This window comes from Parus major, chromosome 1 (genome assembly GCF_001522545.3).
Source record: "Parus major isolate Abel chromosome 1, Parus_major1.1, whole genome shotgun sequence".
Lineage (NCBI taxonomy): Eukaryota > Metazoa > Chordata > Aves > Passeriformes > Paridae > Parus > Parus major.
Window position 1 is genome coordinate 109,451,697 of NC_031768.1, and position 25,015 is coordinate 109,476,711.

General features: G+C 43.3%; 2 protein-coding genes across 5 annotated transcripts in view; one reads left to right on the forward strand and one right to left on the reverse strand.

Moving 5' to 3' along the window:
• Positions 1-25,015, reverse strand: part of GPA33 (glycoprotein A33) — a 51,191-nt gene that overhangs the window by 13,817 nt on the left and 12,359 nt on the right. Inside the window, exons 4-6 of one of the 4 annotated variants that reach the window (XM_033518695.1) lie at positions 20,595-20,671; positions 13,906-14,032; positions 4,983-5,084 (exon numbers count right to left, since the gene is read on the reverse strand). The gene's annotated coding sequence lies outside the window, so the exon portion shown is untranslated. Of the gene's footprint in view, positions 1-4,982; positions 5,085-8,802; positions 8,889-13,905; positions 14,033-15,782; positions 15,876-20,594; positions 20,672-25,015 lie in introns of those variants that run through there. The other 3 variants (XM_033518701.1, XM_033518699.1, XM_015640329.1) reach the window with 3 other exon arrangements.
• DUSP27 (dual specificity phosphatase 27, atypical) lies at positions 1,099-17,873 on the forward strand. The gene is made up of 6 exons (XM_015640202.3): positions 1,099-1,556; positions 2,251-2,391; positions 4,754-4,848; positions 5,713-5,944; positions 6,681-6,898; positions 8,861-17,873. Exons 2-6 carry the CDS (start codon positions 2,270-2,272, stop codon positions 11,686-11,688), a joined length of 3,495 nt encoding a protein of 1,164 aa, XP_015495688.1. The 5' UTR covers positions 1,099-1,556; positions 2,251-2,269; the 3' UTR covers positions 11,689-17,873.

The window sequence follows — 25,015 nt, forward strand, 5'->3', positions numbered from 1 at the left end:
GGTAAGAAGGGACCTTTAAAGATCATCCAGTTGAACCTCCTTGCCACAAGCGGGAACATTTTTCACCAGACCAGGTTTTTCAAAATCCCATCCAACCTGGCCATGGACACTTGAGTGGTGGGGCTTCCACAACTTCTCTGGGCAATCTGTTCCAGTGCCTCACCGTCCTCATAGCAAATTTCTTCCTTTTATTTAAGCTAAATCTACCTTTTTAGTTAAAATTGATTGTCCTTTGTTCCATCCTTATAGGCCTTGGTAAAACGTCTCTCTCCTTCTTTCTTATAAAATTCCCTTTAAGTACAGAAAGGCTGCATTTAGATCTCCCTAGAACTTTCTCCAGGATGAACAGAAATGACTCTCTCAGCCTTTCTCCATCAGAGTGTTCCAGCCGTCTCATCAACTTTCTGAAGGCCCCTCCTGTGGGCCTTCTCTAAGAGAAGTGTTTTGTGCTAGGGGCTCCAGAGCTGGATGTTGAATGAATGAACTCCAGGTGGGGTTTCACAGGAGCAGAGTAAAGCGGGACAATTCCCTCCCCTGACCTGCTGGTCACACTTCTGATGCAGCCTGGCATTTGGTTGGCTTTATGGGCTGCAGGTGCAGCTGGTCACATCCAATTGTTCACCCACCAGTACTCCTAAGTCCCTCTCCTCCAGGTTGCTCTGGATCCATTCATCCCCAGCCTGTACTGGTAATTGAGGACTGCCCCTACCCAGATGTAGAATCTTGCACTTGACCCTGTTGAATTTCATGAGGTTCACATGGTCCCATTCCTCCTCTGCATGGCATCCCTACCCCTACTGAATCCAGGACACCACTCAGGCTGGTGTCCTCTGCAGAATTCCTGAGTGTGACTCAGTCTCATTATTAAAGATACTGAGCAGTACTGGTCCCAGTACAGGATCCTGAGGGACACCACTTATTGACAATCCCCATTTGGATGCTGAGCCATTGACTGTAATTGGATCCCATCCAACCAACTCGTTATCCGTCAAATAGTCCATCAATCAAATCCATCTCTCTCCAAATTAGAGGTAAGAATGTTGTGTAGGACCATGCCAAAGTCAATACAGAAGTCCAGGTAGGTGACAGGTAGCTTACTTTCCATTAGGTTGGAGTGGTTCATCCTGCACTGCATTTCCCAAGGATATCAGGGGACATGCCAGCAATTTCAGTTTGTGCCTGGTGGGATCTCCCTTGCTTGGAGGCTCTCTGCAGGCAGAGGTCCAGCCTCACTGGCTCTGGACTCTTTCCTGCAACTGAGAAATGAGGATCCAGCCCACAGCAGGGAAGGAGTTAAGTGCTTGACCAGCTGCTGTCTGTGAGGCACTGAATTCCTTCCCCGTGCAATCCAGCAGCCAGTGTCAGGACAGCTATATTTAGAAAGCTGATAAAGGTTTAGTGCCAACAGTTGTCCTGCCCCTCGATGAAGAAGCTGTAGAGAGAGTGAGAGGGGGCAGCTGATTTCTTTCCCCACAGTACTGTTCCTTGCTGTCTTCAGTGGACTCCTTTGCCGTGCCTCCAGCAGGGACCCCCAGTGGAACCATCGGGCACAGGGGGTAAGTTCCCTTTCCTTGCTCACCCTTCTCCCTGCTCACTGCCCCGTGAGTGACCATGCGGCCGCGATCCTCCGGCCTGAGCCTGGCTGCCGGGCCCTTGGGAGCGGCCACTGGCTCTTGTGGCACTGAGACAAGAGTCCCTCTGCCTGGCCAGGGGTGTTGGCTGCTGTGTTTCCACGTTCCTAGCTGAGCTACGGTGCCCTCACTTTCCCACACCCAGGGTGAGAACAGCAGCCTCCACACAAAGGATTACAAGGACAAAGTCCCAAGCCTTCAAGCTCCTTTGGCCTTAAGCTTTAGGAACATTTCATTTTGGGGACATGAGGTCTCATGTTTCTTGCCCCTGAGCCTCCTTCCAGCCTGGCTCTGGCTGTGTACGGCTCCTTCCAGCCACCATGCACGGTCAGGGGAGTATAGAGTTTCTGCCCTGACACCCCTTCCTTCCAGCACCCTTACTCACAGGCAAAAGAGCATTGGCGCTCGCTGGGCAGCAGCCAGGAGCTGCATGAGGCCCAGGGAATGGCAGGTGCCCTGCTGGAGGAGCCAGTGCAGCCCCTGTGGGAAGGGCTCCTCACAGGAGCAAAGTGTGGGAGGCCCTTCTGCTGTAGCCCCTGCCACTTGTGCCCCAGAGCCAGGGAATGGCCTGCTGTGCAGCCCTGTGTAATGGCTCTCCCTCCTGCCCTGCTCCTTGCAGCGGACCCCCAGCAGCCGCCATGGCCAGCGGCAGAGATGCGGACAGCGAGCCGGCGGTGCCCGAGGAGGAGGAGGAGGAGAAGGAGGGCCCGGACGTGAAGGCCGTGCAGGCCCATTACCTGCGCAGCCCCTCGCCCAGCCGGTGAGTCCACAGGCACTGCCACGGCCTCCTGGCAGCACGTGGGAGATGCTGCCCTTCCCTGCTTTCCCTTCCTCTGCTCAATACTGGCACTTGGGCCAAGCTGAGCCCGGGGATTCCCTGCTCTCCCTGAGGTGGGGTCAGTGTGCCAGCTCTGACAGAGCCTGCACAGACTCCTGCACTAATTAGTCCTCCCTGCTGGGAGAGTGCACAGCAGGGATAAACTGCAGGAAGGATTACTATGGTCTGCTGTTGTCCCTCTTCCCTGTATCACCTTCTCAGAACCGCTATGCTGAAGCTTCTGATCCACTTTCAACTCTTTGCAAATTTGGCTTCATCTTTATGTCCGTTGTAAGGACTTGTGGATTTATTGAATGTTGGTATTAGGCTTTGCCAGCCTCAGAAAAACCAAGGGTCTTGGGATTTGGGTTTGATCCAGAACCAACTTTAGCTACAGGCTTCAGGCACTGAACATGAGGCTGTCACAGCACAAGCAGAAATTGAGTTTCCTCAAGCAAAACAAGCATGATTAGATGTGTTTTCTCCTTAATACAAGGAAAAATAAACCCCTTTGCTCTCTTTTCCTAAAGCAAAATGCTCTGCAGGGCTTTCTGTACCCTCTGAGATGCTTGAGCTGAAAGCAAGGAGTAGGGATAGAGTTTGAAGAGAACCTTCCCCAGTGTCCCTCAAAAAGTAGGAGGTTATGAAATGTTTCCTGATAACTGTGGGACACTGCAGAAAATCTGAGTACTTATTTCATTTAACCACGTGTATTTCAAAATTGTTTGGGAAGATCACTGAGCTCACATAAAATAAAATTATGTATTGTAAAATAATGTATTGATGTCTCTTCTACTGCTCATCAGTCACTCAAAATGAACAGAAACATCTGTCCTTCCCCTTCCCCTCCCCTCCCTTCCTTTTCTCCCTTTTTTTCTTGCTGTCAATGGCAAAACACAGTGATGAAAATGGCAAGATCCTTCCCAGCCAGAAGAGGGTCCTTGAAAGACCCAGGTTTGGGCAGTTCTGTGTTTCACAGATGCTCAGGGCACCTACAAGTAAAACATGTTGAGGCTGTGGTGGCAGATTATTACCAACTGTTGTTAGCTTTTTACTGAGCTTGGAGGCAACCTTTACAGCAAAAGGAATCGAAGGCAGGGCATAGCTGCAAATTTGTGTCAGCTCCTGTAAATGAGACTGAGACTCCCCTTGCTCATCTCGTAAACTCCTTTGAAGAACTAGAAAAGGATTACTTTCAGTCACGGTTGACAAGTGCTGGAACTCAACTAAATGACCTGGATGAGCCTGTTAAGTGGTTTCCGATAGCTGTGCCCTCTGTTTTGATTCTGGAGCCTGAAAGCGGTTCAGCTCTCCAGACACTGCTGCACCCTGACTGCATATTAATCACCCTCCCTCTCCTGCTTGAATTAAACAAAAACAAACAGTGTATTGCAAGTCTGCAAGCCTTGCACTGCCAGAGAGCTTCTGTATGGCAGCAAACTTGTCCTAGTGATTTGTACCATCTATTTGGAAGGAAGTGTATAAGGTGTAGGTCAGGGAAAAAGCTCTAAAATATTTTGTAGAGATGGTCTAAGAGACTGAATAGAGTGGACCCAGAGGGAAATATACTTGTTTTTAAGGTTGTGGCCTTTTTTGCTTAACAAAAACTTATTACACTATGTCAAATAACTCACTTCAAAGGTGTTTGTGGGTGTCATAGTGGTTTCTGACCCACATTTACACAACACTGAGTGGAGAGACTGACCACAGGTTCATGCTCTGAAGTGCCCAAGGTACAAAGTACTGAGGGAGAGATTCACCCGCTTCAATCTTAATGCTTGCACTGCAGCTTGTGGTAACTCAAAGAATTGCTTGCTGGCAGCAGAAAGAAAACCCAACAGTTTTCTAGTGCAATCTGTTTTGAATTATTTAATAAATTCTAGTTAGGACCATGTTTATGTCTGTCTGAGTGAGTGTTAATTGTGGGACTATTTCTTGTGATCTCATCCCACTCCTGGTCCCAAACCAGACACTGATCTTCTCTATCTATAAATTACCCATAACCTCCTCCACCAGGCAATTTGATTGCACTCCCAGCCCACTGCAGCTTCTCCCCATGGGACCTGTCTACATCCTGCAAACACTGGATGCCAAGGCATCTTTGAAGCCTGTAGTGTCATGCTAGAGATTGGGGTGGGCATGAGATGTGGCAGAAGAGCTGCAACTTCCCTTCTACAATCACAGAATCCTCCCTGCTCCAGTTCCCTGCTGTTCCCCTCTGGAATGGGTGAAGAGGGGCTAAAGTCCTGGGGATGGGACCCCAGTGGAGGGCATTTGCCTAATGGGCAGTGTGGTTGTTTGGCAGGTGTTCAGTGATATCAGACACTGATACAGAGAGCATCTTCATGGAGCCAATCCATCTGTCATCTGCTGTGGCTGCCAAACAAATCATCAGTGAAGGTAAGAGAGCTATCTAAGTTATAAGTTGCATGCAAGTTGCAGTTGTCTTGCTTTTCTTATCTACAGATCCTAAATGATAAAAAAGCCCTTATGTGAAAACTCCATCTGAAGCAGAGAAAGAAATAACAACTTACAGAAAGGTTTGGTGACTTCCTTTGAAGTTGTCCAATGAATCTGTGGCAGAATTATGTACTGCAGGGGTAAAAGTTTGAGTGCTGGCTGCTTGTTGCAACAAACTAGAGTAGAATGGAATAGAACAGAACAAAATCAGTTTAAAGGACATACATGATCATCTAAGTCCAACTATCAGAGCTGACCAGAAGTTAAATCATATTATTAAAGCACTATCCAACACCTCTTAAACACTGTCAGGGATGGGGCATTACTCCGTTTATCACATTAACCACTTCCCTAGGAAGCCTGTTCCAGTGTTGGACCACCCTCTCAGAGAAAAAGTGCTTCTCAATATCCAGTCTGAATCTCTCCAGCTCAGCTTTGAACCATTCCCACATGTCTGATCACTGGATACCAGGGAGAAGAGCTCAGCAGCTTCCTCTCCACTTCCCCCCTTCAGGAAGGCGTAGGCAGCAGCTGCGTTCTTCTGGGCCTGGAGTAAGGGTGCCCTTAACTCCCAGGCCTGGGGCCAGAGTGGGACCAAGAGGACAGTACAATGTGCTCTTCTCATTGCTAATTACCCTGAGGCACTTCCTAGGTGAGCAGGTACCTGCCCACATTGCAGACAGAACAGGGTGATGTTTCTAGGGAAAAAAAGCCACAAGGCTTGTCCCAGGCACAAGTAATGATACCTCCTACATTTGCATTGTTTTTGTGTGTACTTTTAATTACAATGTCAGTTTTTTCCAGAGCTGAAGACAAAGGACGTCAGGGTAGACTCGGTGTGTCCCAGGATGTTGGAGTCTGCGCAGCAGCTGATGGTGGAAGACCTGTACAACCGAGTTAAGGAAAAGATTGATGACACCAGCTTGTTTAACACGCCGTGTGTGATGGACTTGCAGAGGGCACTTGTGAAGGACAGGCTGGAGACCCCCAGGGACGCTGTGGATGAAGTCTGGCCTAATGTCTTCATAGCGGAAAAGTGAGTGTCGGCTTTTGTCATCAAGCTGCACAAGATTCCCAGTAAAGGGTCAAATGGAACCATTGAAGGCATAACATGTATTACATGCATCTAATACCTTCCATCCCTAGAGAGCCCTAAAGTGTTTTTCAGACTGTGCTCACAGAAATCTCTATGCACTCGAAAGTAAATACTTCTGGAATAGAATCAGCTTAGATGCTTCAACACTTTAAGAGAGGAAAAGATAAATAAGCCCAAATTCCACCACTCTGATTGGAATTTGGCCCTAAAATTAGAATTAAAATCTTTGTTATGTAAAAGGGAGTTTAAAAGGTAATGCCAAAGCAAATGTCAAGTAAACATGATTAGGTCTCCTGTACCATAGTTCAGCTGTCTGAGACACCTGTGTAAGTGACCAGACAGAATTAGAAGGACATATAGAGTGCAGCATCAATTATGGAGTGGTAAAAATTGATAAGTAAGTACATGGCCTGAACCTAGGATGGCAGTATGAGTTTCAAATCAAGCTGGAGTGGAAACAGCACATGGCTCTGCAGATGAATGCAGACTTATTTTCTTTTCCCAGTGAGTATTGGAAAGAAATACCTGTAGAACTCTCAAAGGACATTAAGGTCTGAGTGATGCCTCATGCTGAATGAACACGGACTGGGAGTTATGTAGACCTTGTAGCATACAGCTTTTTTCCAACCTAAAATAGGAGCACTGATATCTAACATGTTTTTTTCTTTTTCTGCAGAAGCGTTGCAGTGAACAAAAGCCGTTTGAAGAGACTGGGCATCACCCATGTCCTGAATGCAGCTCATGGAACAGGTGTCTACACAGGACCAAGCTTCTACAATGGTCTCAATATCCAGTACATGGGCATTGAAGTGGATGATTTTCCAGATATGGATATCTCTAAATACTTCCGCCCAGCTGCAGAGTTCCTTGACGAAGCCCTGCTGACTTACAGAGGTAAGAGGAGAAGATTGAAGTGGTTCCAGGTTATGCTTGGGAATTAACAGGGAGAAACCTTACTCTGATAAACAGCTGATATGCCACATTTGTAATGGGGTAGAAGGCAGAGCCTTTGCCCTCTGCATGCAGCTACAGTGAACACCTCCTGCCCGTTTCTGCCCGGTCTCACTGGAAACAGGAGGGAGCAAACTGGTAAGGGGAGGCAGCTCACGGCCCCATGGCTTCAGGTTCAAAGTGGCTGCAAGTCAGCTCCTGCAGCTGCTTTGAAAGAACCTGACTATAGCAAAGAGTAGAATCCCTGCTCTAATACATTTTTAAAAAATATTGATACCCTATAATACTATATATATAGAGAGATAGATATATTCCTGTACCCTGCGCATTTCAGTTTCGCAGTGATGCAAAAAACCAGGCTGATTTACTAGAACAATCCAAGTGGCTGAGTTGAACCTCTGGGTGTCTACATCCAAGCTGCTGTCAGATTTGCTGGACTTCAATTCCATGGCAACTGTTATTCTGTGCACACTGACCATTTTGTTGCAAATTCAGTGGACAGTTAGAAATTCAGTATTGAATTTCAGTTCAGTATTGAAAGAAACACCAGGATCTGTGATATCTCTGATATTCTTCATATAAATTAATTAATTTGTCAATTAATTAATGTCAATCTAATTTCTGTAAAGAAGCAACAGATTACCTCCTAGCAGGAGTGACAGTAAGAAAAGTGTGACATTTTGTTCATATACAAGGAACGTTGAGCCAGTTTTAATAGCTCAGCAACACTAGGAGGATGCACCAAGGCAGAGGAGCCTTGGAAGAAATGAAAGGAGGGAGATCTCCCCCTCTTGGTGAGATGTTAGATTGGCTTTGCTGGCTAGTAAAACACTTGGAAGGCAACCAATACTTTTAAAGCTAAGAAAGGTGTAAAAGGGATTTCAGGATTGTAGGAAGAGGTTCATTAGGTAAACCTCTTGTGGTAACATAGCAGCAGTCAGAAAGCTGGTGCTTAAATTGGCTTCATTAAGTTTCAGTGCAAACAGATTGATTAAACTGGAATTTATCATACATTTAGAAACAGTCATTTCAGTTGTTTGCAAGCTAGCATTTACACTCTCTTCCTATTTACAAGCTTTTCTTTAGCTATAATTTGCCACACAAGTAACTTAAACCCCAAACAATTTGTCTGTGCCAAAGCTAGGTTTTCTGCAAGATATAGTAAATGCTATAAAATAAAGCAGATCCTCAGTTTTGATTCTTGCTCATACAGTTACTGGTGCAGGACAGTGGGTCCCAGTAGTTTGAAGCAGCTGGATCAGTTTTTCCAAGTCAAAATTAGCTATTTTCTGATAGTTGCTTGGTTCTGCTCTTGTAAGATATAATAGGACTTTGGCCTCCAGCAAGTGTTCAGTGCAATTGTTTGGGGGTACCTTGCAAAACTGATTGAGAGTCTGGAAAAAATACAATTAAATTAATATAAAATTGTTGTTTAAGTCCTGTAATGTCCCTTAGAGAAAAATAACTTACTTGCTTATCCTTCCAGTACCTTCCTGAAGGCTAATGCTAATATCTCACTTTTTACATATTGAGAAAAAAGCATGGAAAGCTTAAATGCCCTATGTCAGCCAGCAAGTCAAGAATGTCTCACTTGCCTTTCTAATACCTCTTATAAGCTTTTTGACTATTTGAGCAAGTGAAGTGTGCAGGCAAAAATACAAATACTGTTTAGATTGTTTGGAAATGTGCCTGCCCACAGTTTTTGAAACTAATGTGTTTTTTATTCATATATATCCAGATTTTTATTAAGGTAAAGCTAGCAAATATTTAATATTGGTTTCAGTCACTGAAACATATAATCTGTGTCGTTTTTAACACTATTCAGAGAATGCTTTTGTGCTGCATACCAGAACATCCTGTCTGTTGCTGGAAATAGCTGATTCCTTTCTTATTCACCATCTGTAGGCAGAATCCTTGTCAGCAGTGAGATGGGGATCAGCCGCTCAGCTGTGCTGGTGGCTGCCTACCTGATGATCTACCACCACATGACTGTTCTGGAGGCTCTGATGACCCTGAGGAAGAATCGTGCCATCTACCCCAACGACGGCTTCCTGAAGCAGCTGCGGGAGCTCAATGAGCAGCTGTTGGAGGAGCGAGAGCTGGAGCGTTCTGGAGAGGAGGACGTGACTCCGAGCCAAAGTCCTCTTGCCTATCCAGGGACTTCTTCACGGCTGTCTGGAGCTGGGGACTCGGGGAGCATCAAGGGAGCCAAAGCCCACTCCATCACAGTAGAAGAAGAGGACACCAGCAGCATTCTGGGTAGTTTTATGAGCTCTTCATCAGTGGAAAAAACTAGCTGGGTTTCCAAACATTCCACCCTGATCACTGAGGAGGAAGAGGAACAATTGTATGAGGAATGGAGGAGGAAACAAGGCCTATCTGCAAAGGAAGCTGTTCACCATGAAGGAACATCTTCAAAGCATCTGGATCAGGAAGAGGAACAATCTGATGAGGATGTGGAACGGAGGATCCATGACTGGCAGCGCAGGAATGAGAAATACCAGACGGCAGGTGCAGCCAGGGAGGAGGATGGTGAATGCAGCATGGGAGGAAGACCTTACCCATCAGGCGAGTTCAGTGATGTTGAGAGTGTGAGCAGTTTTGAGATCCGAACCCTAAAAAAACAGCTGGAAGCCAGTAGCTTTAGCAGGATGAGGAGGAGCCGCACAGGCTCTATGTCTTCTGAGAGCACTTGGGACATGTGGAATGAGAGGCTTCTGGAGATTGAGAAAGAAGCTGCTCAGAGGTATCATTCTAGGAATAAAACTTGTGGGGAGAGACAATCCCCAGAAACAGGAAGAAAGGAGAGGGATGTGGATGAAGAGAGTGTGTTTTCAGACTCCTCCTGTAGCTCCTTCTACAATTTCTGCCAAAAGAACAAGGACAAGTTGACTCCTCTAGAAAGGTGGAAGGTCAAGAGGATCCAGTTTGGCTTTCACAAGAAGGATTTAGAACCATCATCTGCACCATCACCAGCAGAAGATGGCAGCCAGGCAGGTCAGGAGGAAACAGAAGGGAAGAGTTTGTCAGATATTGATCTGACTGCTTACCAGGCTTGGAAAATGAAGCGGCAGAAGAAGGTGGGCAGTGAAAGCAGCAAGGAGGAATTTGTGGAATTTGCCAAAACTGAGGATTCTGCTTCAGCTAAAAAGAAGCAGAGGCGTGTAGAGCTCCTTGAACGTTCAAAGAAAATTTTAGAAGAAAGCCAGTCCATGTGCAGCTGGGAGACAGAGAGTACAATGAGTGGGAGTATTCCCCTGTCAGCTTTCTGGTCTTCAGCGCCTTCTGCAAGCGGTGCTGACGATGCAGCTTCTGCCCTGAGCATGCAGACAAATCATTCATCTTTGTCACAGGCCAGGAGTTGTACAGGACCAATGCAGCTGCAGATGCCAAATATACCCCTTCCCAATCTCCCAGTTGGCCCAGGTGACACAATATCCATGGCAAGCATTCAGAACTGGATCGCTAACGTGGTCAGTGAAACCATTGCCCAAAAGCAAAATGAGATCCTGATGCTGTCCCGTCCATCGTCCGCCATGGCCTCCCTGTCAGGAGACCTTGGCAGGCATGCAGATGATGACAAGGTTTCTCTTCTCAGTGCTCAGAGTGGCTCATCCCTCGCTGCCTCTCAGCTCCACCAGCAGGACCTGCGCAGGGCTGAGTCTCAGTCTGTGCTGTCTTGCAACACCTCTGTGAGTGCAAGGACAGAAGGGACTACTTCAAACATGAAGACAACCCAGACAAGCAAACCACTGTACAGCCTCTTTGCTGATGATGTTGACCTAAAGAAACTCAGGAGGAAGGAGAAGGAGATGCAAATGGAAATGAGAGAAAAAATGTCAGATTATCAAATTGAAAAGGTGATCAGCGACAATAAACGCAGCACTTTATTTAAAAAAAAGGTGACCAAAGCAGAGGAAAATGAAACAGAAGATGACAGAGAGAGTACAACAAACAGCTGCAGGCGTCCCTTGCAAGCAGACTTTGACAGAACTGATGCAGACTTTGATCTGTCCAGTCAACCTGCAACCTCAGGTGCACCGAAGTCAGAGATAGATACTGATATCACCAAGTGGCTCAATGGCCTGAAAGCAGAAAGAGAACCACCATCATATTATGATCAGACTGAGAAAGCTAGAGAGAAATATAGCAGATCATCCAAAGTGAGACAGATGGATTCTGAGACATCCAGTTACAGATTCTGCAGATCCCAAAGAAAAGAGCTAGATAGCTGTTCTTCCTACGAGTCAATGGGAGATTCACTGAGAACCATGTCAAGATTTTCCTCTGCTTCTGCAAAAGAGGACAAAAAGATGTACAAGTTCACAAGGTCCAGGGTCAGTGAGACAAGTTCCAGAGGAAACAGCCCAGAGCTGCGTGTTTTCAGCCAGTCACCTGAACCAGCCTTTGACTCTGAAGCCCCAGAACCATCTACACAGAGCCGAGTTAGAGCTCATCATGTGGAGGCATGTGAAGAGGAGGCCAGGTCAGATGTGTCAGAATGTGGAGCAAAGAGAAAGTTCACCCAGAGCTTTTCAAAGTCTGAAGAGGATGGAAAGAAGGAGGCAAAAGTGGAGCAAAGTGAAGAAAGGTTTGCATCTCGGCAGGTCTCTCAGTACAGGCGAAGCATGCGTAAAGAAGAGGAAGAAATGGATGATGATGCCATTATTGCTGCTTGGAGAAGCCGACTAGAAGAAACTACAGCAAAGCTCCAGCGGAGAAGGGAAGAGTGACCAAGATCAGACTACAGGAACACAAGCAGAGCCACAGTCCCTGAATCACTCACTCATCATTATATTTTTGATAATCCTTTGTGGTTTGTAGGGCATTTCCTGCAGATAGTTCTCTTCTTAATCAAAAGCGATGAAGGGAAGAGGTCAAGTTCTGCAAGTGTTTGTGGCTTGTCAGAAAGAAGATGCTGGTATTAAATGATCAATGTAGGTAGAAACACAATGTTAGAAGCCATTAGGAGCCAGACAATGTTTCAGCAGCAAAAGCAGGTAACGGTGACACCTCAAGTCAAAAGACCAATCACATCCCACTTTGGTTATTTCAATTTCCTAGTGTCGTTAAAGACTGGACATGTTTTTTCTAGGATCTTTTTGATCATAAATGGAAGAAGCCAAAAGCCTTTTCCAGGAACTTAAAGAATGTTTTTCTCTTAATCAGTTTTACTTTATATGACTGAGAAGATATTACCAGGTAGGCTCCGTTTTCTGCACCAGCCTTACAAATGCCTAGAGAAATAAGACAGTTCAGGGGAATATATGTTCTATTTTACTTTACTAAGCAGCAGGAGTGGAATACTAGAAAAAAGAAGATGCCTCCTGTTTACAAGTTCAATGAAGTAATGAATGTATTCATTGTTTTCTATTAGATGGAGTCATCTCTGCACCAGTATGGTTGGTTCTTGCTAATAACTTCAGGTCAACAAAGGAAAAATGCAGTAATATTAACAGCCATCCAAAAATCATTTTTTGATGTAGTTAAAGAGATAGCTAGGATTAGTGTTAGTGCAGGCTGGGTTTCTGAGTATTGACTTCACTTTGGTTTATGTATGCAGCTCAGCTAAGTTGGTGCTTTTGTGTTATAGTCAGATTAATTTTCAACATGATCGCTTTGAAAGAAAAGAGCAATGCACAAAATGACCTCATAATAAAATTGCTTGATTAGACCATGGGTGTAAGGCATCATGCACCTAAGGAGAAATTGTGTGTCTGTGAAGGTAGCACCTGGAAGCTTGTTTTTAGGAAGCAGTGGTAGGTTCAAATGGCTCCTTACAGTTAAAGTGTTCTTTGTATCCTGAGCTACAGAGGAAGAAGCCCAGCCTCCATGGTAACTCCATGTTAAGAGTCTCGGGTCTTTCCATGCCTTGCAGAGCCTTGTGAGCCTGTGTGACACAACCCACCACCTTGCCACAGTATCACTTGTGTGTCTTTCCACACCACAGCACCCAACCCTCACCCGTCAACATCCTCCACCTCTCTCTTATAAGCACATAGGCCGGTTTTTACTGACTTTGACTCTGGAATTATCAGTTCCCTCTTCTGTACAGACTGTATTTTGAACCAACAAAGCCCTCTGGCAGAGCTGAATCTAAAACGACAATGGAGGGATGATGCAGTAGCGCTCTCCCACAGGAAGTTTGTCTTTTTCTTGTAATCTCTTCTCCCTCCCACTGTGATGCTTAGAGCTCACCATTACCATTATGCTAGTACCTTTCCCTATTTTAATTGTGTAATACAGTCAGCAAGCTCCACAGGGCAAGGGCCTGCTCTTTGTCCCTGTCTGTATGGTGCTACACACATCAGCAATGCTATCTAAATAATGGTTACTGATAACAAAATGCAGCTGGCAATTTTCCTAAACTTAGAATCATTTCTCTCAACTATAACTCACTGATCAGACATTATCCCTGCTTCTCTGAAGATAAAGATGATTCTTTCTGACAGCCAGGACTGGGGTAAATGATAGCTACTTATTGTCAGGTGAATGGAGTCTCACAATCAGGTGATTAACCAGTAACAAAGGTAGAAAAATTACTTGTGTGGGTTGTTTTGGGGTTTTGGGTTTTTTAGTAAACTCAGATTACGTTTCTGAAATACATAAGGAACATGTTCGTGTTAATGTTTCAGGCATGCAGAGATGCTCTAAGGCTTATAATGCTCTGCTTCTATAAAATAATATATAATACAATGCATCCCTTGTTTCTGCATATTTCTGTGAGTTGTTATTTTTTAAAGTAGAGAAATTCCAGGCTTTGAGCCACAATCTGAGAATTTATATTGAATTTCTGCAGTGTGTTAGGATAGGCATTTTCCTCTTTCCTTCATCCCTGGTAAGGTAGCTCCGCAGAAAACAGCTCTGCATAGACATATTTGGAGCTTGCTTTAATTTCATCCTAGAAAAGGTCTTAAGTTTTGATGGATCAAAGTGGAAGTGTGCAATACCTTCTGGCACTGAATTTACTTTTTTATCAAAGGCTGATTCCCTCTGAAAAATCCCTCTCCTTCTCCGTGCCTGGATGTTCCCAGCAGACAAGCCTCTCCTCTGCAGTACTGTAGGGGGCATCTCGCGCTGTAAAAGACGAGCAGTAGATGATGTAGTAATTGGTTTCATTTTGCAGTGTACAGCACAGCCTTTGTTTGGGCAGCATTTTGATTTAAACACTAATCTAGGTCTGCTGCACAAATAAATTATTCAAGACCGAGGGGCAGAATATGGTTCTGTAACAAGTCTGAGCCAGACCATCCTGATAGCGAGTTTTGACCCTTGTGAGAAAGGGTTAAGTGGGTTCTGCTGACTCATTGAGGTAGGTGGCTTATTAGTTCACTTGTGTAAAAGAGAGATAAAAATGGTTTGCTGTGGAAAGGCCATCTAAGATGCTGGCTGAGCAGCCATGAGGGAGAAGCCTTAGAAATAGCTGAACTTTATTTTCTTATTGCTTATATCCTTGTTAATAAAGCCAAACCCCCAAAGCAATAAGGGGGTGGGGATCATTTTGGACTCCATGCAGTATATGGCCAGTGCTTGAAAGCAAGATGGGAAAGGCTCCAGCTCACAGGTATAAATTACATGAAACAGTGACATAAAGACCTTGCATGGTGAAAATATTAAAGCATTCAGTCATAAGACCAATAACCAGGAGAGACAGAAATGGAGGGGTTGAAGGCAGGCTAGAAAGTCAGGTTTTAAGATGAGAATTTAGAAGGAGATAAGGAATTGCTGAAAGGGGAGAGGTCTGCACAGATTGTTTCAGGTGACCAGAGCTGCAGAGTGAATGGTTTTTCAGCAATGACACCAGTCTGACAGTAGATTAAAAGAGTAAATAAGTACCCAAATTTATCTAAGAAGGATTTTTCAGCAAAGATGTGCTGGGACTGTTATTTTTTCTCCCTCTCAGTTTGCTGCTGTATGCAGGAGGGGGTTTTTGGCATTGTATAGTGGAAGGTGAAAGTGCAAGGAGCATCCATACGGTCAGTTAAGAATATAAACACAAGAACATAAGAAAGGCTGTATGGGGTCAGACCAAAGGTCCATCTGGCTCAATATCCTGTCTCTGATAGAGAACAGCAGCGAATACCTAGGGAAGAATATATACAGTGATAAAAGTGTTATTTCCCCAGCATGATCTTCCAGTTTCTAATCATTTGCAACTCAAGGACTTCCTAAGCCAGGTCTGATATTTTTGCATTTAATAGCCCTTAATAGATTTTCCTTCTATGGAAGTGCCTAGTAATTTTTGAGTTATAACCACTATAGCCTCATATCCGCTAGTCTCTGTGATCTCTTGTAGCAAGAAGTCCCACAAGTTACTGTACACAAAATGCAAAGCCATCTTCTTTCTGCCTGTTCTGAACCTTCTGCCCACTAGCCTTCAATGCCAATGAAGAATGTCTGTTTAGTATCTACATGTCCCATGAGATTTTACCCCTGTTTCTGTCATTCTATCCCATCTTTAGTTCTGGTTTTCCACCTGAGTTACTTATTCCTCATCTAGGGGCACTTCATTATCCTGGCCATTCTTCTCTGAACCCTTTCTAGCTCTGCTTTGTCAAGTTTGAGATGAGGGACCAAATCCTCACACAGTATCCAGGGTGCAGATGTGGCAGGGGTTTATCCTATGGCATACTGACCTTTTTTCCCCTCTTTTCTGTTCCTTCCCTATTGACTCCTAACAGTCTGCATATTTTTTGGATGTTGCTGAGCACCAGAGTGATGTTTTCATAGAACTATTTATTATATACAGCAAATCTTGTTGAGTGGCAGTGGTCAGCTCTGAGATCATAATTTTATATTTTAAGTTTTCTTATTTGTAATGTTTTACCTTTATGAACCTTGAATTTCATCTGCCATCTTAGTTCTCAGCTTGTCTGTTGCATTCAGTCCTGGATTTTTCCACAGTTGTCCTCCCATTTCTACTCCTCTGTTTCCTTAATGTCCTTTGAATGAGGTAGAAGCACATAGGATGTGGGAATCAAAGAGGTTAAGGAGGGATAGATGAGAGAGAAACCCATTTGATGTTGGTCTGCTTGAAGTAAGAAATAAGAAAGTGATGAAAGTCAGAGAGCTAGGAGATACATGTTCAAAAAGAGATCTGAAGACAATAGGCAAATTAAGAAAGGGACCTACAGTGGTCAGAGACAGGAAGATATGGATGTAAGCCAAAGAAGCTAATGCAAAATATTAATATGTTTAGATGTATCAAAGTCTGGGAAAAAGTTAGGAGGCAACATCTGTGGGAAGAAATGAGATTTGAAGAAGTTACAGGTCTATGAGAAAACTGAAGGGGACTGGGAGAAATGGAAAGAGTGAGAGACATTAGTGGGACACTGATGGATAAAATGACATTGGTGCTGGATTGGGAATTCAATGTGGTACAAGTTTGAAGGAAATGGAAATGTACCAGAAATACATGTTATTCCTACTGTAAGAGCTGCGTTTTGCATTGTAATACTGATAACTGTGGGGCCATGGCCCATTTCCCCCATCTAGGAATTTCAGGACAATGTGATTTACTGCATGCAGCACTAGCTTAGATTGGATAATTTTAAAAGGAATTTAGCACCATTTCCTTCCTTTACAGCTCCTTGAGAAATGCTTACGCATTAGCTGTGGTGGAGACTAGGTGAATTATGAGACAAAAAGTTTTATTTGGGGAGGTTATGTTGCATTGTCTGCCTTTCCTTAAAGGGTGTAGCTGGAACACATTCAATACAGACATTATAATGTGAAAACACAATATCCATGACCTGCCTAAATTTATAGACAATGCAACAAAGGTACTGAAAGCATGTGATTAATATAGTCTAGGGCTTGGAAACAGACGCAGCATACTCACGTAATCCAGCAAAATCTCTTTGAGAGCTACCTACCTATTCTCTGGAATTTCACTTGTCATGTAGAAAAATGAAAGTGGGTCAAATCTCTGGCTGTTCTAATTGTGAAGAAAACTTCCAGAATGGGAAGAATGTGTAACAAATAAACTGTTCTCTAGAGAGGTGAGAGCTAGGTCTAAATGGTGTGTGAATTGCCCCAGTCATTTCAGCAAGGTTCTAACTTATTTGCCCAGAAGTAATAATTTAAATGCCAATAATATTTGTCACCCTGTACTTCATGTAATAAATTGAGAAAGGTTCAAAGTGCATGTATTTAGGTTGTGTATTGCCAATACCAGCATAATCTGCTTGAATGAACACCCTGTCATTGTGGTTGGTTTTGTTGTTTTCTGGTTTGCTGGGGTTTTTTTTGCTTAGGCTGCCTTTTGTTCATTGGTACATTTCAACATATTCAGGAGCTGATTTCATGTTGTTTCTCTCTAACCTCCTCTTAAAACCATTCATTGGTGTTTTCCTGTGACCGCTGTTCCTCTGCCACAGGGTGCACACACACACAAAAACACACACAGATATAAAGAGAAAACATTATATGTGACTTATAAAAGCAGGCAACAATATGAATTCAGTTCTTCCCAGGACTATCCAAGTGTGGTGATGTGAAAACTGTCTTAGAGAGCAGGAAAAGGGACATCCTGCTTGTGCTTTGAACCTTCCCCTCTGGATTGCATTTCATTTTTATTTGCATGTATCTTTAAAACAGACAATTTTAATTCTTACACAAGAGCATAACTGCTTCCACATCTGATTCATATCTGCAGGTAGACTGTTTAACTTAAGACATGTGTACCCAGGAAGACACAAATGTGTGTAATAGAAAACTAGCTTCGTTGTTAACGATGAAAAGAACAATGTCTCTACATAATCAAACAATCAATCAATCAATCAATCACTTATTTATTTCCAGTGCACCCTTCATGCCAACATGCCTGAATGCTTTATGGTCATTAAATTAAATCAAAGAATACACCACAGAATGGACAAGGCCAGATCAATAAATCTTGAAACCTGATTCAAACTTACCAAGGACTCTGCACAAGTAACCATGACAGGAAGGATGACTCCAGTCAGGAGGGCATGTGTGTGGGCATAAAAGTGAAACAAGACTTAGGTGATTGATACTAATTAGAAGACAGAAACATTTAAAGGAACTGTAATTTTTATAGCATCACCCAACTGCCAACATCTCAACCTGCAGCTTAGTGTCTTAAGAGTATTTTCGGATTTATGAGCGATATAAGAAAATAACAATGGTGGCAAGAACTTTCTGCAACTTTTTGCAGCTGTACAACTTTTTACAGCTTCGGGGTACCTCTTGCCTAATTTTAAAGATTTGCCTATTTGTGATCTCTCCATTTGATTATTGCAGGGCACCATATTAAAGAAAGATGCAGTAAACTCCAGCTGGCAGTAACCATAGTATGACTGCTCTGTCCTCACGGACCATCCCAGCAATTTGATCTTTGCAATGACTCCATGCTGAACTCAGATCCAGTCAGAAGTCATCCATTAGTTGGGCAGAACATTTCTTTCTCCTTGTTTGAGAGGAGAGCTTTATGAAACTGCAATACCCTTTATGAAACTGCCAATTAATGGGGAGCTTTGTACATTTTGCTCATAGAAATATCCCAGTAGCTGCCATAACCTATGGAGGTTCATTCCCAAAGTGCATAAAATGACCACAGGCCTAACTACATTCAAAACTAAAAGAAAACCACAGTTCTTCAACTTAAACTTCCCTCCCTCAATAATTTCGAGGCATGTGCTCCTCAGTCTGTGAATTGGATCAAAAGTATTGCCTAGAGGCAAAGGGTCAGAGGAGATTCCACTTATGAAAAACAGGAGGCCCTCAAAAGGGTGCAACCTCAGTTGCTGAACAGACACCACAAATAGGATGGATAAAAGCCCACATGAGACTGGTATGTGAGCAAGCAGAAGCTGACAGTTGCCCCTCAGGAATACAGTATAAAGCTTTCAGTTCTGCAGGAGATATGATCTGAAAGTCTGCTTCCTGGAAGCAATCGCACCTGAACTGTTGCATGGTGCTGCAGTTGCATAATTTAATAGTTGTCATGTTTCATCCCAAGGTGAGTGTTTTTGGTGGTAGTGTACATAAAAAATTTGTATGTCATTAGGGATAAAAGGGTCTATGCCAGACAAGGTCAGATATTAACCTCATGACTGACAGAAGAGGTCCATATTAAAACAAAGAAGGTGTTTGATTCCCTTTTGAATGTGGGCAGATGATTCAGACCCACGTGCCCTTCATATGCTCTGTCTCTCCCCTTCCTATCTCCTTTCTTTTGAAACAGATTTAAGTCCATCTACTTTTATATTTTCAAACAAAACCCATAAAAGGGCCATAAATATCATGACTCGCTAAAATGAAAGCTGTTTTCTTCTTCTCCCAGGAGACTCCTGCCTGAGAGAGAGACAGAAAGAGTTCACCTCTTTGAAAATTTCCTCCTCTGTCGAAGTAAAGCTGGTATCTAAAAGCAGCCTTCAAGGCTTTGTTCTTATCATCTTGACCTGGCTTTGTACTGGCTTCTCTCTGTATTGCTTGTGGAAGTGTGAAGGACAGGGCTAGGGGAAGGAGTTTTGGCTATCACTGGCAGAGCAAGGGTCATGCTTGGAAAGGGATTTCATTGTGGTTTCAGAAAACATTATAAACTCAGCACACTGGCAGAAAGAATGAAGAAACTCATTCCCCTCCTGGATCAGACCAGTGATCCACCCCTTATGTCTCTGATGTTGGCCAGAACCAGATTCACCTCAGAAAGGTATAAAGAAAGTTTAAGTGGGTAATTATGGAATAACCTGCCCTGAGTAAAAATTTCTCCCCTTCTGGCCCAAAGCCCTCCTTCATCTCTCCTCCTTGGTTAGAGTTCAACTCTATGCCCTGAAGCATGACGGCTTCTCTCCCTTCCAAACCGCTTTTCATCCTGGCCTGTCTCATGTAACTGCCTATGACAGTGATGGGATGTATAGGTCTTGTCCATTGAGAGTCTGTGACAGATCATAGCCTTATTGGAAAGAGAGGCAGAGAGGCTGAAGAGAAGGCGAGGGAGGAGAGCATAAACTCAGATGAAATATCCATCAGGAAGATGGAAAGAAGAGTGAGTGCCTGGGAAACTAATTGCTGCCTGCTGATCTGGGCTGTGGAGATAGCTTGCAAGTGAACATTTTTGCTTTTCAGAGATTTCAGCCTGGAGCACACTAGGAAAGTCAACTCTTGGTTGAAACTACTGTTCATCAATACTTCCCCATATATATATAACTATATATTTTTTTTAAAGCTGTAGAAGTATGACAGTAGTCCTAAGAAAACAATTCCATTATAGTCTAAGGGAGATTTTTCTTTCACTGAAGTTCACTAATTAGGTATTGGCATAATTTGGGGTTCTTAAACACTGAACATGGATGAAAATCAAGCTATTTTCTACTACCCAAAAACTATTTAGGAATCCAAAGTCAGATATTCCTGCCTAGGTCCTTATCCCTATTGTACAGAGATGGCTGCTCATAATCTCGAGTCCAGCAAAGCCCAGATTCTGTGGATTTGTTTGGCCATCACATAGGACATCAACATTTATATGACACAATGCCAGATGCCTCAAGGTGAGGATTAGAATTGTCCAGCACATGAAAGCTTTTGACTTTTTAGACATTGTCAACATTATCACAGGTGATAGCACTATACCACAAAAAGCATTAATGAAGTTCCAAGGAATGCTTAAATGTACTTTATAGATGAACACTTTCCAGTTGTATGCAGGTTGAATGACAGCTTTCACTTATTTGTCCAGAAGTTCAACAATTCCTAGGGAAAGGGAAAGAAGAGATAGGTTTTGTATCATATCCAAGTCTCAGAAATTATTAATTTCACTCCCACAGTATCCACTGTTTCCCATATTCCTTTCCCTCAAAAGTGTGGCAGAGAGGTCTGGACTTTTCCAAGTGATGGGTGTTGAAATCACACCCGATCTCCTGGATACCAGGCTGAGGTGTTCAAAGCATCCTGCTGTTGTTGGCTGAGCACAGGAGATTGTTCATTAAGAAAAATGACTGTGTCATTCATACAGGGAACAGCTGCAGTGAGCAGCTCAGTGGCAGTGTTCAAGGCTCTGTAATCTCCTGTTAGTTGCCACTTGCCATTAGATTTTTTTTACCGGTCATAAAGGAGAATTGTAGGGGAAATGAGACGTGACAATAATTCCCTGTTCTTCCAGCTCCTTTATCAATTCAGTAACAGGACAAATAGCACCAGAAGGTAATGTGTATTGTGGAATATTAACTGCCTTACTATGGGGTAAAGGAGCAGCTGTTTGCAACAGATTAGCAGTCAGAGATGTATCTGTAGGAGATAAGCTTGGGGGCAGAAGGGGTGATGTCCCTATTTCCCATTTTCCTCACACTGACCCTTCAATACATCTATGCCCAGTATATTAAGGGCACCCAAAAGTAAGGTCAGGTGGATTGTCTGTCCCTTAGACAGAATCAGCTTTGCCCTGACCAGAGGGTGGTTGCTGGGTTTCCCATTTTGGCCTGCAATAGAAACTTGACTGTTTGCAAAGCAGAGGCTGCCCTTTTTTAAGTATACTGACGTGCCATGGATGCCTGGATTCCTGTGTCAGTGAGGAATGTTGTAAGGTAGGGATGGATCATTAACTTGGAACCATCATCTTGGGACTGGGATCCTCAGCAGTGTGAGTAGCACCCACCTTAGTTTCTTAAATATCCAGTCTAGGTTTCATGCTGGTAGGTTTGTATGTATCCCTGAGCTCACAGTACTTGCATGCTCTATCCCTTTGTGAAAAACCGAGCTTACTCTTCAGAATTTTTAAAAGTTTAATGAGGGGATAAAAAGGGACAATGTCTAGTGCTGGGGTGTTTTTAGCTATTGGCCAAAGGACACACCAGCAGATTAAGACAGTGTTATCTGTATACTGTTACATTACTGAGGTGCATGCATATTCATGTGTTTCAAACGTTATTCACGTTATTCAAACATTCCTGTGAGCTTTTTGATGTTTCAGGAACTCTTTTCCTTGATTTTACACTCTAACTTATCTGCATGAGATCCTGTGGGTTAAGTCCATATATTTTATTTCTTCTTGTGTTTCCGTCCTGTTGTTTCACACTCCCTGATAAGGAGTTAACAAGTTCTTCTATAATTCTTCTCCATGCTCTGGTTTGTGTCACTGTTATCTTATCACTTGGAGGGGTCGGTCAGCAGATGTGGGGAAACAAGCATAATTGCCCTACACTATTCCCTTAGTTACATAGGAGCATTTTAACATTTTGTGTTTTGCTAAGGCCTACGATAGAATACATTCATCACACCACTATTTCTACAAGCTACACGGTGCAAAACCCAATAGATTGTGTTACACTAATAAGCAGCCAAAGGGAGTTACAAATTGTACCGTATCTAAATATTTATGATCAATAATGTAAAAGCTAATACATAAATGTGAAAGCCAATATTATATTGTCATTTTTAACACCTTTGAACATATGGTGTCACCCTGTCTCCAAACACAGATCCCAGAGGGTTATGAGAAATAAAAGAGGAAAACTTGTCCATTGCCACAAAAGGAAAGTTGGCATCTCAGAGACAGCTTCTTCTCTAAACGCATTTTCCCTCATCTTTTACACTCAGTAGCAACTGACCATGTTTCTCAATTTCCCCTTTTGTCTTTCACATGGAGATAGGCTGGCTCTTTTACATTTTCTCTAGCTGAGGATCTCCCTTGGTTTTTACCCTCTAGGATGTATAGTGGTAAATCTGCCAGCCTGCACTGAAGGACCTCTTGGAGAGTAATACCACTTAAGCTTGTCTTAATGGCCAACGCTAAAGATTCCCACATCCCCTCAGCTTCCATTAGTCACATTTCAGAAGTGTGCAGGCTCCCAAATCACCTCCCAAGGATGCAATTCTGCTGGGCAGGGTTGTCAAGCTCCTGGAGCAAGAGGTGCTATTCCTTTCAATTCAGCTAAAATCACTGTTTTCACCATGGCTGCATAAAGGCCATTTAGTTCTTCCTGGCTACCTGTCCTGCCTACATGGCTCTGCTTCAATCCAATGCTGCTGCTCCCAGCACACATGAGGCCTTAGCATGAGCTGGGTTGGCCAAATCAGGAGTCTGAGTCACAGAAAGGCCGAGGTCTTAAGCAGACAAACAAAAACAAACAAAAGTGGTTGTTGTTACTGTTTATCAGGAAATGTAGTGATAGGAAGTGGGGTGACCATTTAAAACTGAAAAAGTGTAGATTTATATTAAATAGTGGGGTAGATTTATATTAAATATTGGGAAGAAATTCCTTACTGTGAGGGTGGTGAGGCCCTGGCACAGGTTGCCTAGGGAAGTTCCATCCCTGGAAGCATTCAGGGTCTGGTTGGATGGGGCTCTGAGCAACCTGGTCTAGTGGAAGGTGTCCCTGCTCATTGCAGGGGGGTTGGAACTGGATGACCTTTATGGTCACTTCAAACCCAAAACATTCTATGATTCTACGACTGTTCTCTTCTAATCTACTTACACAGGGCCACTGTCTGGTATGTAAAGGGTGATAAGAATATTATTTCACTGAACTGACCTAATACATGTATCCACAGCTTGGTCTGATGATGCTTACATGCTGTAAAATAATCCCTTATTTCTGGGCAAAACTGGCAAATCTGTCTTCTCTCCACAATTAAGTACCCTTTATTCCATTTTTTGGCCATGTTTACAACAGCATAGCTGTTGCAAGTGTATAGAAAGTGTAAATAACTTGCCTAATATTTTTCCTAGCCACCTTTCTCCTTGTTTCTCCTTCAGGTACAAATGCCTTGGAGAAGAGATCATTCTTGCTTGGTGCCTAAAAATGCCTTAGCTTATAGGGGGAGCTAGAGTAAATAAAAAAAATAAAAATGCTGGATTCTATTTTCACTAAAAGAAAAAAATAAAGGCATGTTATAACCTTGATTTGGTGTGATTATACTGTAAATAGGCCATAAACAGTCAAAGGGAAAATAACCCACAATATTCACACCTTTAAGAGACTGTGAGGTGGTAATCGCTATTCTTCCCTGCTGTTCAAAATATTTTCTGAGTGTGCTCAAAACTGCATTGGCAGCAGAATGTGGCCCAATTCAAGGGTTTTAATGCTACTGCTAAGTAGAAATGATTTTTGTCCTCGAAATTTTCAGTGAAATAGTCTGTATTTTGCAAAAAGAAAGCATAGCCATTCATTGCAAAAGCACTAAGAAAAAAGGCAGAGACCTTCAGAAATCTTTCTGATAAGATAATCCTATGTTTAACAAAAAAAATATCCAGTTAAGGAAAAAGTACAAATGTTGAATTTCAAAAATAGGCATATTCCATCAGAAGATGCCAGAGAATTTCAGTATTGTGTGCTGAAGTTAATAGGGAGCATAATGTCCACTTTATTCATGGGGAAACAGGAACAGAAATTTGCCTTCAGCTCATTTTTTCACTTGTCCCCAAGAACTGTTGCACTTTGCATGCCACACACAGAACTGGCATTTTAAACTGGCAGTATAGCTTACCTTTAAGACCACAAACCTTCTTTACAAGCAGCATGGCTACCCCTGCCTGTCACAACGCTACAGAAGGGCTCTGCCAGAGAATCGTTCCAAAAGCTTGCAGGGAGATGCTGTGCTTTTCCTGCCCTTTGTGGGTGAGAATCTTTTTCATCTTACATCCATGCCCATACTAAATACTTTAAAAATATTTTGCCTTTATGACCTATTGTTTCTCATCATCCTTTTGGGCTGATAGATAGCTAAGGATACAGATATTTACTGTCACTACATTAATATCCAGAGGTCTTAACTAGCACCAGGACCCCACTGCAGCATGTACAACATGCAGCACAATTCTAGATGTTCTCACCCTAAAAGACTTGCAAGTTAAATGAATGAAAAAGACACAGTCTGGGAGAAAGAGACTGCATCTGTCAGTGTGTTTGAGACCGAGAAACTGAGCACAGTGTTGTATATGGATACTGCAGCAGCAGCAGTCTGCAGGAAATTTCAAAAGATAGGGCAAAATTCACCTTGCTAACAAACATTCTCCATGAGCAATCACTCACCTCTCTGAGGCACAATTAAACACGCACTGGCTCCAGAGAGCACAAGCACAACTTTCTAAACTGGTGA

Coding starts and splice junctions, on each gene's coding strand:
- DUSP27 (XM_015640202.3), top strand. CDS start 2,270: ATGGCCAGCGGCAGAGATGCGGACAGCGAGCCGGCGGTGCCCGAGGAG. Junction 4,849..5,712: donor CAAACAAATCATCAGTGAAG/GTAAGAGAGCTA, acceptor AGTTTTTTCCAG/AGCTGAAGACAAAGGACGTC. Junction 6,899..8,860: donor AGCCCTGCTGACTTACAGAG/GTAAGAGGAGAA, acceptor CACCATCTGTAG/GCAGAATCCTTGTCAGCAGT.